This window comes from Silene latifolia, chromosome 2, assembly GCF_048544455.1.
Source record: "Silene latifolia isolate original U9 population chromosome 2, ASM4854445v1, whole genome shotgun sequence".
Taxonomy (NCBI): Eukaryota; Viridiplantae; Streptophyta; class Magnoliopsida; order Caryophyllales; family Caryophyllaceae; genus Silene; species Silene latifolia.
Genome location: NC_133527.1, coordinates 183,220,803 through 183,235,761, shown reverse-complemented (window position 1 = coordinate 183,235,761; position 14,959 = coordinate 183,220,803). Strand labels below are relative to the sequence as shown.

Below are 14,959 nucleotides of genomic sequence, written 5' to 3'. Positions count from 1 at the left end.
TGAAGATATAATAAAAAACAAAGCAAGTGGTCTCCCTTGTGACGGGTTACCATTTGTGGCGGATAATTTGTGAGATAAAATGGTAATAAAATGGGTTAGTGGAGAAAGGGGACCACATAAATAGTGTTGCAGAGAGAGAAAAAGTGGGTACTTTGTGAGGTAAAATGGTATCCGTCACTCAAGAGTGACGGATATGTACCATCATAAACAAGAATTTGTGAAAACAAAGAGGGTCCATGCACACAATAGACTACAGAGATTCTTTGCATTAGATCATACGGAGTAATTCATAAATATATAGGGCCCATTAATTAGACTCCAATCATTCATATAAGTTGTTAAAAATTCAAACAAAAGTATAAAGCTTAAAAGTGATATAACTATATCAAAGCGTCTTGCTTGTGACGGACAATATTCGTCACAAGCTGAAGACCTCTCACAATAAAGCAAGTGGGTTGGCAAGTGGGAGGGAAAATGGAGCACCCATGCATATTGCCACTTGCATCTTGTGAGAGGGGCACTATCCGTCTTCAGCTTGTGACGGATAGTGCCCGTCTTCAATGAGATTTAAGTGATATAACTATGTATAGAGAGGTCTTGTGAGGAGGAATAGGTAATTGTTACTGAATATTAGTGATGTGACGGTGCAGAGGCTCCTCTATATCATGTTAAGATTCCACTTGTAAAATTTAAAAGTCAATATGATTGGAACTTGAAATCTCAGAATCTCAAAGTCACCAGCCTATAATAGTACCCCCTCTTATTCACTATATTCTTCCATATTTCTTTATTCGGTTTATTCGGGTTTTCTTCCATATTTTCTTTTTTGGGTTGATTTGTGTGGTCCAATTAAATTGCATGTGGGTAGTGTGTTTTGTGTGGTCCAAATTTATTTTCTTATTTCTTGTGCAAAAAGGAAAGAGGAAGAATATAGTGAATAAGAGGGAGTATTTGATAATATTATACATTAACTAGGCCAAATGTTTAAACAGATAATTGAACTCTAATAATTACTAATTTTTACATGATTAGACAGAATATAAATTATAAATATACTCCTATTAAACAAATACGGAGTATAAAAAAATTACAATGTATAACTAAAATATTTGTATATGTCATAAATATAGAAAAAACAAAGTCAAAATATTGTATCGCAAATCATATAAAATCAAATAAAGACATTCTCAAAATCATTGCTTGTTCGAATCAACAACTTTTTCTCTAAGAAGAGTGAGAAACTAGCTAAATACATGAACTTGTTTTTATAATAAATGGTTTGAAAGTAAAATAAATGCATTGATAAATCAATAATTTTTTCTGTAAAACCATTTTTATACAATCTTTATTGTAAAACCAATTACTTTCGAAGGACCCGAATAAAATAACTTTCACCATTCATCACTTTATTAACAAGATATCAAAGACTTAACAACGTAGTTTTATACTCCCTCTTATTCATTATAACTCTCCTCTTTCAAAAGGTACGCAAATTAAGAGGAGAGATATTTTATTATAAAGTATTGTGGTGGTGTAATGTAATTGGAGAGAAGGAAGATATTATTGTGGGATAAGATGATTAAAATAAGTATTGTTGTGGGGTAAGGTGATTAAAATAAGATAAAGTATGAGTATTGTGGGGCATTGTTGTGGGGTAAGGTGAATAAAATAAGTATAAAACTTTACTAAATAAGAAAATGAGGAGAGTTATATGAATAAATAAAAGAGAAAAGGGGAGAGTTATTATAAATAGGAGGGAGTAATATTTTACAATAAAACCCTTTTACACAATACCAGTCAATTCCGTTTTCCTATAGAAAAGGACAAAAAAGACAGGGAGTGAGGAGTGACCACAAATGCATGAAAACAACCACAAAATTTGTCAGTTTTGAAAGGGAAAAGGATCCTCTTCATTACCTTTTGATCCATTTTCCTCTCACAAAAATTATTCTATTATATATTTCACACTCACCCATTTACCTTTTCTTTCTCAAATAAATTTACAACCATCCGATTGTGCTTAGAATTAATTCGGACCATTGAGAAGTAATAGATGTCCATTTCTTTTCATGTAATGGAGAGAATCCGGACCGTTTCGAAAGTGCGTAGGGTTTAGACAAAACTCTAAGAGTATGAAAAGGACACTAAAAATGTTGTCTACCAATATAAAACTCATGGTGCATGTGACTCCCTCAGATTTTATTTTATATAATAAAATTAACGCCCTATTTTTTACGACCACCTCACTAACGGTTGTAGGCGTCTAATAAGGCTAGAAAAAAGTGACAACACTTTCAGCAACACGACCTCCATGTACCTATCAAGTACAGTATCAATCTACTTGGTCCACCTAAGTGTACAAAATTAGTGGAGTCGGATTCTCTCCTCACAAAACTGAGGTCCTCCAATGCTTTAAAATGTGAACACTATTTTTTTGGGTACAAATTATGATTTAAGTCGAGTGGTGTTTGTTTTTGAGCTTAAAACAAGACAAATATGACGGATAGGGTAAAAGTGACTATAAAAGAAGGATATCTAAAGATTAATAAAAGATTTATCCTATACTTAAACGACTACCGTCATCCTAGAGACTACTGTTGTTTGGGAGTTATTTTGTTTTTCAGTATTTTTTTCTAAGATTATACTCCCTCCAATCCTCTATTTTCTCCCTCTTTAGTTTGGGCACAATAATTAAGAAATGGAGTATTATATTGATAAAAAGTTGGGTGGGGTTTGGTGATAGGAGATGAGGATGAATAATTAAGAGTTAAATAATGAATTGTGAGCCACAAATATTAAAGTAAGGAATAAAATAAGATTAAAAGAGTTGGGTGAGTGGGGTAATAGGAGAGAGATATGAATAAAATAAGAGTAAAAAGTTACCAAAAATAGAAAGGGGAAGAAAACCTGAATAACCGTTTTAGGAAATAGGGAAGAATATGGTGAATTGAAGGGAGTAGTACGTTGTACCTTTAGTCAAAGCGAACAAGGATAGTAATATTGGTTATAAAAATGTGATAACAGAGTTTAGTGATTAAAACATGGTAAAAAACCTTATAAGTCTCAGATTGCTCATGGCATTATACTATGTTTTCTAAACTCCAACCTTGTTTTGGGGTAAAGTAACCTTCATATATGCAATTGTAGTTTTTCGAGTAATAAAAACAATTCAAAACAATTAGATTTGAATTAAGTACTAATAGGAATACCTTTATATTTATATTTTAAAAAACACATCCCCACAAAATTATGTTCACATAATTGTGCATCAAAAATTGATTTCACTTATCTATTATAATAAACAAATACTTCCTCCGTCCAATCATTTGTTCGCAAAGAAGACAGATGAAGTATGTAACAAATATGTCGAATAAATAAAAAGACACTCCGATCCCTTCGCACTAAGTGTTCTTCCCATTTTTCTAATATATAACTGAGAAGTATTTTGTTAAAATGGAACAAACATAGATATATGGAGGGAGTACTCTATATATAACGACGAACATACTTTAAGACGATAATGTCGTGTTGGTGAAAAGGGCGAATCAATATGGTCCAGGCCTTCACAGCTCACACTTATAGTCCATACAATAGTCATTGGAGTAATATAATGTGTCTAGGCAAAGTCTAAAACAAATGATCACAAAAGCAATTAAGCAATGATGGGTGAATGATGGGTCGGGTCATAACTCAACTACATTAGCTCCATTCTCTGTCAAGGAAAATTCGCGGGATATCTACCTTAAGCTTAAGACTGGTCAAATATATTTATGTAGGATAATAGATAATTAAAACAAAAGCAATATACATAGGGAAAAGTAAAAGATTTGTTCTACATGTTCATGCATGTGTGATGCATTTGACCGTTTTAATATTATGACGAATATCTCCGTCTTAATGAAGACTACTTGCTCTTTCATTACACAAATTTAAGAGGACATTGTCCCTTTTAAACTTAAAACGGTTTAAATATGACATATCAGATAAAAAGAAAGATAGATGCTTAGAAAATAACAAAAAATTGTTCTAATATATATATGTGAGTGTATATTTAAGTCGTTTTCATCTTAGACAGATAATACGATGGTAGGAGTCTAAGAGAGACTTACGCGCTTTCAATGATATGATTGAAAAATTATTAGGTTTTGTAAAGAGTTTCTTAGGAAAAAAAAAACTACATCAGCAATTGGCTAGATTAGGCTAATAATCATTTTAACTTTTGCATGCCTTTTTTATTGCCTTTACCTTTTACCTCATTTGTATTGCTCACATTAATAATTTGCTTCTCTGTGTGTTAAACAGTTAATTTTTTCTCAAGTTCGAGGTTGATTTTGATTATTTTTCTTTTATTTTTCGGACATGATTTTTGATTTACTTTAGAACTTACTTGTAAATTTAAGAGAGTTATTCCTATTCGTTTTTAGGATATAACTTTGTTAGGCTACTTACGAAGTAAGTAGGTCGGCCCAGGTAACTGAGCTAACATATTTTTCATAGATTTTTAAAATTTATAAGGTACATTATTACGAGGTGAAGCAAAGCCCAAAATATTACGATGCGGAAACGAAGCCCAAAGCCCACCTCCAACGGCTCCTTTCCAACGGCTCCCATATCTCACAAGGCAACAATATCTCTTTGCCACAATTAGCTCATTGTGTATAATTTTTATAATTTTTAATGATCATATAATTATTGTATGTTAAAAAAAATAGTTATTTTCCGATAAAAGAAATTGGCCATTTTTTAACATAAAATATTCACTTTTTATGTGATTACACTATACACCGGTTACATTTTATAATTTGCGATAGTCAGAAATTTGGAGGGGTAGGGGTTTAGATGTCTGATTTAGGGCAAGTATAATCGTATTAACTATTAATATTAAGTACAGCTAGTCTTGCTATCCGTCTATAGCTAAAGACATGTCAAATAGCTTGAAAGTGTTGACATTTTTTGCCCCCACCACCACATTTGTTGATTGTCCTGTTAGAAATGTGGTATTGTATTTGGCTCGTCTTTAGTTATAGACGGATATGTGGCGTCTATAATGAGATTTTGTGTATTAAGTATATTCCTTGGACATATAGGTGATAGGTCCATCTATAATCAGTGTTTTGATAACCGTGTTATTCAATAGTAAAATATTACAAATGGAGTATAAATTATTTTAGCTTGTGTATTTTATCACGTGCAATATTATTACTATAATACTATCTATATTTCAAACACGTCTATATAAAACAAAATTACGATAAAATTTTATAATAATGATATTTATTTGTTAAAATCGGATTATAATAATGATAAAATTGGATCCTATTTCATGACTTTACTAAACGTTCTTGCTAAGATTTTATGATTTTATGGTGTATAAGTGAGATGAATATTGTTTTAGTTTAAGTCTAAAACTAAAACGAATCATTAGACAAAAGCTATTCTCGATGACATTTCACATCTTCTACCTGTGCAGATGTTAAACTAGTTTAGTTGGTAAAATTATGAGAGGTGACGCTTATAAACTAGGTTCAAATTCCGTCAGCATTAAAATCAACTTTATAACTCCTTATAAAAAAACCAATGTTTCATTGTTTTAGTTTTAAGTTTTATTTTACAGCTGTAAAAAAAAAAAACAGTTTATATCTAAAATATTACTCTGTACTCGGTAAATAGGGTAGCCTATAACTTAGGTAAAAGGACTATGAGATTATGTACTTAGAAATAGAATGAAACCGATATTACTCTTATTAGACTGTCATGTCTCCCCCTCGAGATTTGAAAAGGAAGTGTTCGTACTAATTCATGTTTACGTTTAAACTCGAACCTACATTATTGAAATCAAACACAATATCCATCACCGGCCACCGACTAACAAGGAGCAATAGAACAATATGGTACGACATCAGAGCCTTAGTCCCAAAACTGAAAACGTCGTAAAAGCGGAAAAACAAAAAAGAGCAGAATGTATAAGCAAACTTACAAGTTCAGCAAACCAATCATCATAAGAAGTTGGTGATGACATAATGCTTGAAATTTCTTTGATATTTTTTAAACTCCTCCTTCGTAATTATTGATCTCCTTTTTTTTTTGGTGTGTGTGGCAGAGAGCTGCACTGCAGGGAGATTTTATAGACTGATTATTAGTGGCAAAAACAATGAATGGGTTTGTTTTGAGGTCCCTAAAGGCTAAAGACAGCTAAAATGGCAAAAATAATATTTTTTTATAATAGGAAAATGCCACGAAATATTCATTATTATATTTGTTACTCCCTCCTATTCCGAATAAGTGTCTCATTTAGACAATGGCACGAAAATTAAGGAATATAGTTAAAATAATGAAAATTATTGTATAAGGGTAAAAATATAAGAGTTAAATAATGAAAAGTATTGAATATGATGGATTAGGGGTGGTTGGGGTGGTAAATAAAGAAAAGAGTCAAGGGTAGGAAAGTAAAAAAATCATGTCCAAATATGGCAAATGGGACAGTTATGTGAATAGACAGAAATGACAAATGGGACAGTTATTCAGAATAGGAGGGAGTATTTGTTAATTAATTAACAGTAGGTGGATTATACATCTGATTTATTTATAGTACGGGTCATATGTGATCCATTTACAGCTAAATGTGATCCAATTTATATGGTAACATTTTAACATGAAAATAAAACCCATTTTAAATTGTGATATTTTATCATAAAAATGATCGCATAAGTTCGGCTAAATGTTTTAGACAAAATAGTCCGTCTAAAATGAGAATTAGTGGGAAGGAAGATCATGGCCTTAAGTTGGTCCATAACTTTGAGTACCACAAAAAAAAAAACAATAGTTATATATTGTGTCCAAATCTTGTATCATAAAATCTCACTTTAGACGAATATTATCCGTTTAAAGTTGTACACGGGTTAAATATGTTATCACTTTTATAATAAGATAAAGAGTTTTTTGTCAAAAAGTACCTAACATTTAGGCCACTTTGCGCGCAGGTACCTAACATTAATTTTTTTGCCCAAAGGTACCTAAAGTTTATATATCCTTTGTTAACAAGTACCAACTAATGTTTTTCGTTAAAAAAAAGTCAAAATTCCGTCTTGACCTAACAAAAACCATGTTTTTTCATTCAAATCGTATAATTGCCCTTCATTTAAGGTGAGGAAGGAGATAAGGTGGTCGGAATAGGAGATGAAGCGGAGAGAAAAGGTGGTGAAGTGGGGGAGTAAATATATTAAACATGATTAGAGATGAGATAAATAGATTAAATTATATGATTATTAATAGTTTTTAAGAAAGGGATTAAGGAGAGAAGCAAACAAATTCAGGTTTTCCGTCTTGTCAAGCCTTAAAGTTAAGTTTTTTTTAACAGAAATTGTCAATTGGTACTTCTTAGCAAGTGAATTATAAACTTAAGGTACCTTTGGGCAAAAAAAATAATGTTAGGTACCTCCATGCAAAGTGGCCTAAATGTTAGGTACCTTCTGACAAAAAACTCTAAGATAAACAACAAGTGGAATGGTGAGTTAACTTATTATTTCATAGAAAGTGGTGACATATTTAAAACATTTACATCTTTAGACGGATATACCGGTTTACAATGAGACTAATTGTGCTTGTATAGTGTGAGTTTGTGACGGCCTGGCGGATAGAAATTACTCATTTTATTATAAATATTGATTATTTAAAAAAAACACAAATTCTTATTTGTAACGGATAATCTTGTGACGCGGGACAAAGAGGCAATTGAGAGGGGCAAGTTGGATAAATGGGAGAGGCAATTGAGAGGGGCAAGTTGGATAAATGGGAGAGGGTTATGACTTATGAGAGGTCACAAACTTGTGACTGTCACGAGTAAGACGGACTGTTAAAAAATAGTTACTTTATAGTTAAGACAAGTTAAATAATTATACATTTTCCTTTGTATAGATAAGCCAAACATCCTCTCATTTCCAAGAGGCCTAGACATTTCATTTTTGTCTCATTCATACAAGTAAAATACAACTTACCCGTTTTAACCTTAAGACGGATATTACATCTTAAGGCAGATTATTGATGGTATAATTACACACAAAACCAATATATACCCCGCTCTGTGAAACCTTTAAATGCAATTTGTTTATGTGTTTCCGTTTTCAAGGAGCATCACATGCATTTTAGACGATATCGTGACGGATCAAATCATGCTGATTTCATGAGATTTGTATGGTACACATAATTTGAGTTTAGATTTGTTAATCCTTTGTCATTATGTTACAACTGTTTGTATAACACTCGTAATTATAGTTTTTATAAATAATTTTCGGAATAAAAGGTAAATTTTTGATTAGTTTAAGTTTCGCAATTGAGTGAGTCACACTTTCATGTGAGTAACTATGCTACGAGTATAAAATTGTTGAGTGGCTTAGCAGTTTTAAACCTGTAGTATAATTTTAACTTAACCACGAGATTTTGGTACCGCTTAAGGCGCTAAATCGGTGAGGTTGAGGCACCCAATAATTCTACAATTAACATTTTTGTATGTTCCCGTATGTAATTGTGATTGATGTCAAATTTTTCGTCTTAGAAATTATCAAATTGAACAAAAATTATCCTTCTGAAAACAATGACGAATTCACTGACTATCTTTTAACAGGATCGTTGTATTTACCCATAAAAAACCTAAATTTGATTCCAAGTTTAATTACGATAAGTAATTGCTTACTCCAATTCATCATATAATGCATTTTTTTACCGTACATGTTTATATTTATATCTATATACGAAATATATTTATTCTTTATATTGGGGAGCTGTTATGTTGTATTAAGCAATGGACGAGGATGAATACTTGTAGCAATGACCTTCAGTCCCTTCTCCTTTGGTCACAACAGAGAGTAAAAAAGAGACATTGGCGGAGCAAATGGGCAAGCTGCAGTATGGGCTGCCTAGTTTATACCATCTGGCAGGAACGAAATTCCAAGATATTTGAAGGAAGGGAGAGGCCTGTTCAAGCCTTGTTTAAGAACATCCAGTTCACAGTTAGTACAATGATCCTTCATGGTGTTTCTGAGCAAGCATAAACCAAATTCTATTTCCAAGTTTTCTATTTCAATTCCTAGTTCGTTAGTGGATTTTTGTAACTCTTGTCATATATATACACAAGAGCCATAAATTAGAATTTTCTACTTCTTCATTACAATCTAAAGCACCGTTGAATTTAATTTTTATTTTACCGATGTATGGTCATCTCCTACCATTTCTTATGATAATTTCAAATACTATATCATCTTTGTTGATCATTTTACCAAGTATATTTGGCTATATCCACTTAAATTAAAGTCCGATGCTACCACCGTTTTTGTTCGATTTCAAAAACTAGTTTAATTTTTTTTAAACGACCAATTTTATAAAAAATTTCTGACAATGGAGGTGCATACATTAAAATGGCTCATATGACGATGGGATCACTCACCTTACCACCCCTCCTCTTACCCCCGAATTAAACGGGTATGCTGAACGAAGACATCGTCACATTGTTGAAACCGGTATGTTTCTCTTGACTCATGCTCGCATACCCACCACGCTTTGGACACACGCGTTTTCCACTGCTGTTTATCTCATAAACCGATTACCCACCCCCACATTAAACAACTCAACTCCTTACTTTATCCTTTTACGGTACACAACCAAATTATGCAAAACTTCAAAGTTTTAGGTGTCTTTGTTACTCGTGGCTTCGACTCTATACATCTCACAAATTAGAACCACGCTCCAAACCTTGTGTATTTGTTGGATATTCACCCACGCAAAGTGCTTTCTACTGTCTCGACCTGACCTCACGTAAAATCTTTATCTCTCGTCGTGTTAAATTTGTCGAAACATGCTTCCCTTACCCTTGTTCACGGCAAAACGATCCCAACCACAGCCCTTGTATCCACCTCTCCATGGTTCTATGAACCTATGCCTCACCCTTCCGCTGCTCCTACCCAAACACCTGACCCATCACCATCCAATTCCACCCCACCTACCACTCCTCGACAACCCACGTCCACGCCTACCTCCCCTATTTCTCAACCTTCTCCTACCCCCTCGTCCCCTTCTTCCTCTGTTACTCAACCTGTATCCACGCCCACCTCGACCCCAACTAGTCCTACCACTACACCACCACCCCCACCCCCCCCCCCCCCCACCCCCGCCTCCACCTCGTGCTATTATTCGTTTGTTCAACAACATTCGCAAACCCAACTCAAAATATGCCAAGATTGCCACGCTTCTCCCTCTTTCTCGTCTTCCAAACACCACAAAAACAAGCCTTGGTCGATCCTTTGTGGCGCGATGCTATGATCTCAGAATTTAATGCCTTGCAAAAGAAAAAAAACATGGACACTCGTTCCTTCTAACCCAACCTACAATGTGATTGGTTATAAGTGGATTTATCATATTAAATACAAACCCGACAACTCTATTGACAAGTATAAAGCTAGGCTCGTTGCTAAAGGATTTCTTCAACGGCCTGAGGTTGATTATTCTCAGACTTTCAGTCCGGTTTTCAAACCTGCCACGGTATGTAGGCTGTTATCTCTTGCTCTTACTAAGGGTTGGTGTCTTCGCCAACTCGACATTAACAATGCTTTCTAACAAGGTACTCTTTCCGACGAAGTTTATATGGCGCAACCACCAGTCACTGAATCCTGAACACCCCACTCATGTATGTAAGCTTGCCAAAGCTATATACGGTCTTAAACAGGCCCCCATGTCTGGTACACGACACTCAAGCAACACCTTCTTGGTCTCGATTTTACGGCATCACTGGCTGATCCATCTTTGTTTTTGTACACGACACCGTGGCACACCATTTACTTACTGGTTTATGTCGATGACATTATTGTCACTGGCTCAAACTCGTGCCATGTGTCTTCCTTTATCGAGTCACTTGCTGCACGGTTCCCTTTAAAAGACTTAGGCACATTATAATATTTCTTAGGAGTCGAAGTCACCCCCAACCCCGCTGGTCTTCTTTCGACACAATCAAAATATATCCATGACTTATTGTACAACCATCACATGCTCGAGTCCAAGCCGGCTAGCACACCCCTAGTTGTGAACCCTCCTCTTCATCTTGATGGGAGTCCTGAAATTTCGAACACCACCGACTATCGTGCTATACTTGGTAGTCTCCAATATCTATTGTTTACCCGTCCCGATACTGCTTTTGCTGTAAACAAATTGGCTTAATTCATGCAACATCCTACTGAGCTTCATTGAAGTGCTCTTAAACGACTGCTTCGTTACCTCAATGGCACGTCCCATGTTGGCTTGCAACTTTATCGTTCCTCGTCCTCTCGTCTCCATGCCTATTGCCTATTGTGATGCTTATTGGACTGGGGATCATGATACTTATGTTTCCACGATTGGTTTCGTCACTTATCTGGGTCGCAATGCTATATCTTGGGCCTAAAAAAAACAACGTGCGTTAGCTTGCTCTTCTACTGAGGCCGAATTCAGGGTCGTTGCTATTACTTCCGCTGAACTAACATGGCTACATTCTCTTCTTAGTGAACTTCGTGTTCCTCTATCTACACCACCGGTTATCTACTGTGATAATCTTAGCGCAACTCACTATTCTACAAATCCCGTTTTTCATTCTCGAATGAAACATTTGGCTCTTGTGTTTCACTTTGCTCGTGAACAGGTTCAACAAGGACGTCTTCGCGTCCAACACATTTCTGGCGATGACCAACTAGCTGATCATGCTCTTACTAAACCGTTATCTCGCCTTCGTTTTGCTTCTCTGCTTTCCAAAATCGGTCTTTCCTTTGGGTTGTCCGTCTTGAGAGAGCGTGTTAGGAATATTTCCGTAAATTAGTCTTTCCATAATCTTATTGTAATTATTCGTTTCTTTATTTTCCTTATTCTTGTAATTTTCAATCTTTGTAATTACCTTAGTTTATTTGTTAGGTTTAAGGTAAATTTTCTTAGCTAGATTTCTTGTGTGTCAATACATTGTAATAGTATATAAGTATATGTACACAAAATCTCATTGAAGACGTTATGTATCCGTCACTTTGGAGTGACGGATACCATTTTCTCTCACAAATGACCCAAATATAGGAGAGAGGGAAGCACATGGGGGTGCCCCCACCTTGTCCCTCCTATCCGTTTTGTGAGTGGCATTACCCGTCATTTGCTCCTACCCGTCTTCAGCAAGACTGACTGATTTAAGCTAGTCTTGCTTGTGACGGGTTAATCCGGTCACAAGCTTGTGACCTCTCACAAAAAGGGAGAGGGGACAAGGTGGGGCACCTCTCATGTGCTTCTCACTCACTTTTTCAATGTGCATTTTGTGAGATGAAACGGTATCCGTCACAAGCTTGTGACGGATATCGCCCGTCTTCAATGAGATTTTTTGCTAGTCTTGCTGAAGACGGGTCGGAGTAAGTGACGGGTAATGCCACTCACAAAACGGATAGGGGGGACAAGGTGGGGGCACCCCCATGTGCTTCCCTCTCTCCTCTATTTGGGTCATTTGTGAGAGGAAATGGTATCCGTCATTCCAAAGTGATAGATACGTGCCGTCTTCAATGAGATTTTGTGATGTTTGTATTCATTGAAAATCATCGATAACAATTAACCTTTTTCTATCTTACAATATGGAGGTAGTTGATGGTCTAAATGCAAAATACACTTTACTTTTTTGAGTAAATTTGTACAGATAGGGGATGAATATAGAATATATTGTATAGTGGATATATTCTTTGTAAGAACCTTATATAATCTTTTTTTTGGAAATGTATGAAAAATAACCTTCTTGAAAAAAAAAAAAAAATCAACATATTTAGCGTAGAATTGAAGTTAATAAACTTTTACTTCAAAAAGTCAATACCATAGAAAATTTGAGAGATCAATTTTGGAAAAATTCTTAGATCTTTCGGGATGATAGTGCTCCTTATACTAAAAGACAATTCACCAAATAAAAAATTATAAAGGTTAAGGTCTATGATAGTGCTTCTTATACTAAAAGACAATCCACCAAATAAAAAATTATAAAGGTTAAGGGTGTATGTGGTTCAGTCCCACGGAAGGACATAATAAATTTTCTCAATTTAGATGCATGCATGTACTATGTTCACATAGATCTCTCAAAAGAAGTCTATTAATTTAAAATTGATTATTTATTCATATAGTAAATCTCCACGTTTAGTTACTCTTTTTTACCCTCAGCCGCCTGCCTAACTCACGTTTATAGAGGTGGACTTGTTATTTCCTACACAACATATTACTAAATCCTACACATTTTTACATCATAAATTTTCATTTATAACGGATATAATCCGTCACAAGCTTGTGATGGGAATAAAACCCATTTGAATAGATAAAGATAAGGTATTTGTAATTCTCTAGACACTATTGCTTTTGTCTTGTTTACCCAACTGAATGATATTTAACCCGTCACAAGCTTGATATCGGAAACTCATTTGTTTTTACATTTTTTTTTCAACTTTGCTCCTTTCATTTCTTAGCCCCACAAAGAGAGAGAGAAGGTTCAATAAATTGCCCCACCAACCACCCTCCAGCCGCTCCACCAGACAACCACCCCACCCCGGCGGCTCCGGCCACTCCTCTCCCACGACCGATCGACCTTCCTCTCCCTCCCCCGCCACCGTCGTCCTCCGATCCAGCCACCACACCATTTCCCGTACAGCCACTCCAATAACCGTCTCGCCAGCCTATGACCGCCGTTCTACAGCCACCAATACCACCACCACGTCGGCGACGCCCTGTTTCAACTTACCCTCCACTTTGACAACCACCACAGCCACCCCATTAACCACCCACTTCCAAACTCGAATTGTATAAAACCCCCTTTTTATTTAAAAAAAAAAAAAAAAAAAAAAGACTAATTCAATCAATTAAAAGAGAAATATTAGTGAAATAATTAAATTGTTAATAAACGTACAAAATTACTTGTGATTATGAACAAACTATGATCTGCAATTGTCAAATCTCCCCTACTACTAAGAGAATAAAATTCTCTTAGTATTTTCCCGCCAAGTGCTCCCTATTTTAATGGGCCTGCTTTATAGATTGAAAACATCACGATCACATTTTATGTTGAGCCCACTATTTAAAAATAATCTTTGACTTTTCTAATTAACAATCCTATATGGAAACAAATTGATTTTCCATTGATTGTCAGATCTATTACTAACATTCTAACGTATAACCAAAACAGTTCCGACGTTGATAATTAACAATCCTGTATGGAAACAAATGGATTTCCCTTTGATTTGGCAGATCTCATTACTAACAATTCTAACGTTAGAAACAAATTGATTTCCCTTTGATTTTTAAATCGTCTCTTTAAACGCGTAGTATATTATTTCTACCGTTTTTTTTATAATGATAATAGGTCTTTTTAATTATAATTTACATCTAATTTAATTTCATAAATTAGTTCCCCTTAATGATTTAACATTATAGTATTATTATTAATAGTTTGAACAAGACTAACTTAGTTTCAACTATACTTTTACAGTAATAAACTTTATTTTTTTCCTCCTTGCTAATATTATATCTACTAATATTATAACATTAACTTAAAAGTATCACATATTTTATGCCAAAAGCAATTTTATTGAATTCTCCTCTTTATAAACCTAATCTTAAAAATGCCGTGTTGTAGCACGGGTCTTATACTAGTTGGTATCAAATTGATTGGGTTTTGGAGGAGATGTGAAAGGGAGATTTTTTTTTTTTTTTGGTTATTTTTATGAGGAGGGTATTGGTGGAAAAAGGGAGAAAAATGTTTAGGATGTAGTAAAAAGACGTGTAGGATTTAGCAATTGCGAATTTTAATTGAACACGTCATTAAACTAGCTACAATGTATGTATAATCACATCAATTATTATTATTATTATTTTTTTTTATGTAAAAGGAGTTATAAGGGCGATTTTAATGTCGACGAGGTTTGAACTTAAACCATCATTTTTT

The 14,959-nt window shown here is 34.6% G+C and overlaps 1 protein-coding gene across 2 annotated transcripts in view; it reads right to left on the bottom strand.

Moving 5' to 3' along the window:
• Positions 1–6,109, bottom strand: part of LOC141643625 (transcription factor bHLH25-like) — a 29,468-nt gene extending 23,359 nt beyond the window's left edge. For both annotated transcript variants that reach the window (XM_074452848.1, XM_074452847.1), the window contains exon 1: positions 5,978–6,109. In XM_074452848.1, coding sequence (XP_074308949.1) covers positions 5,978–6,019 — 42 coding nt within the window. In that variant the 5' untranslated portion in view covers positions 6,020–6,109. The remainder of the gene's footprint in view (positions 1–5,977) is intronic.
• Positions 6,110–14,959: the final 8,850 nt, after the last annotated feature.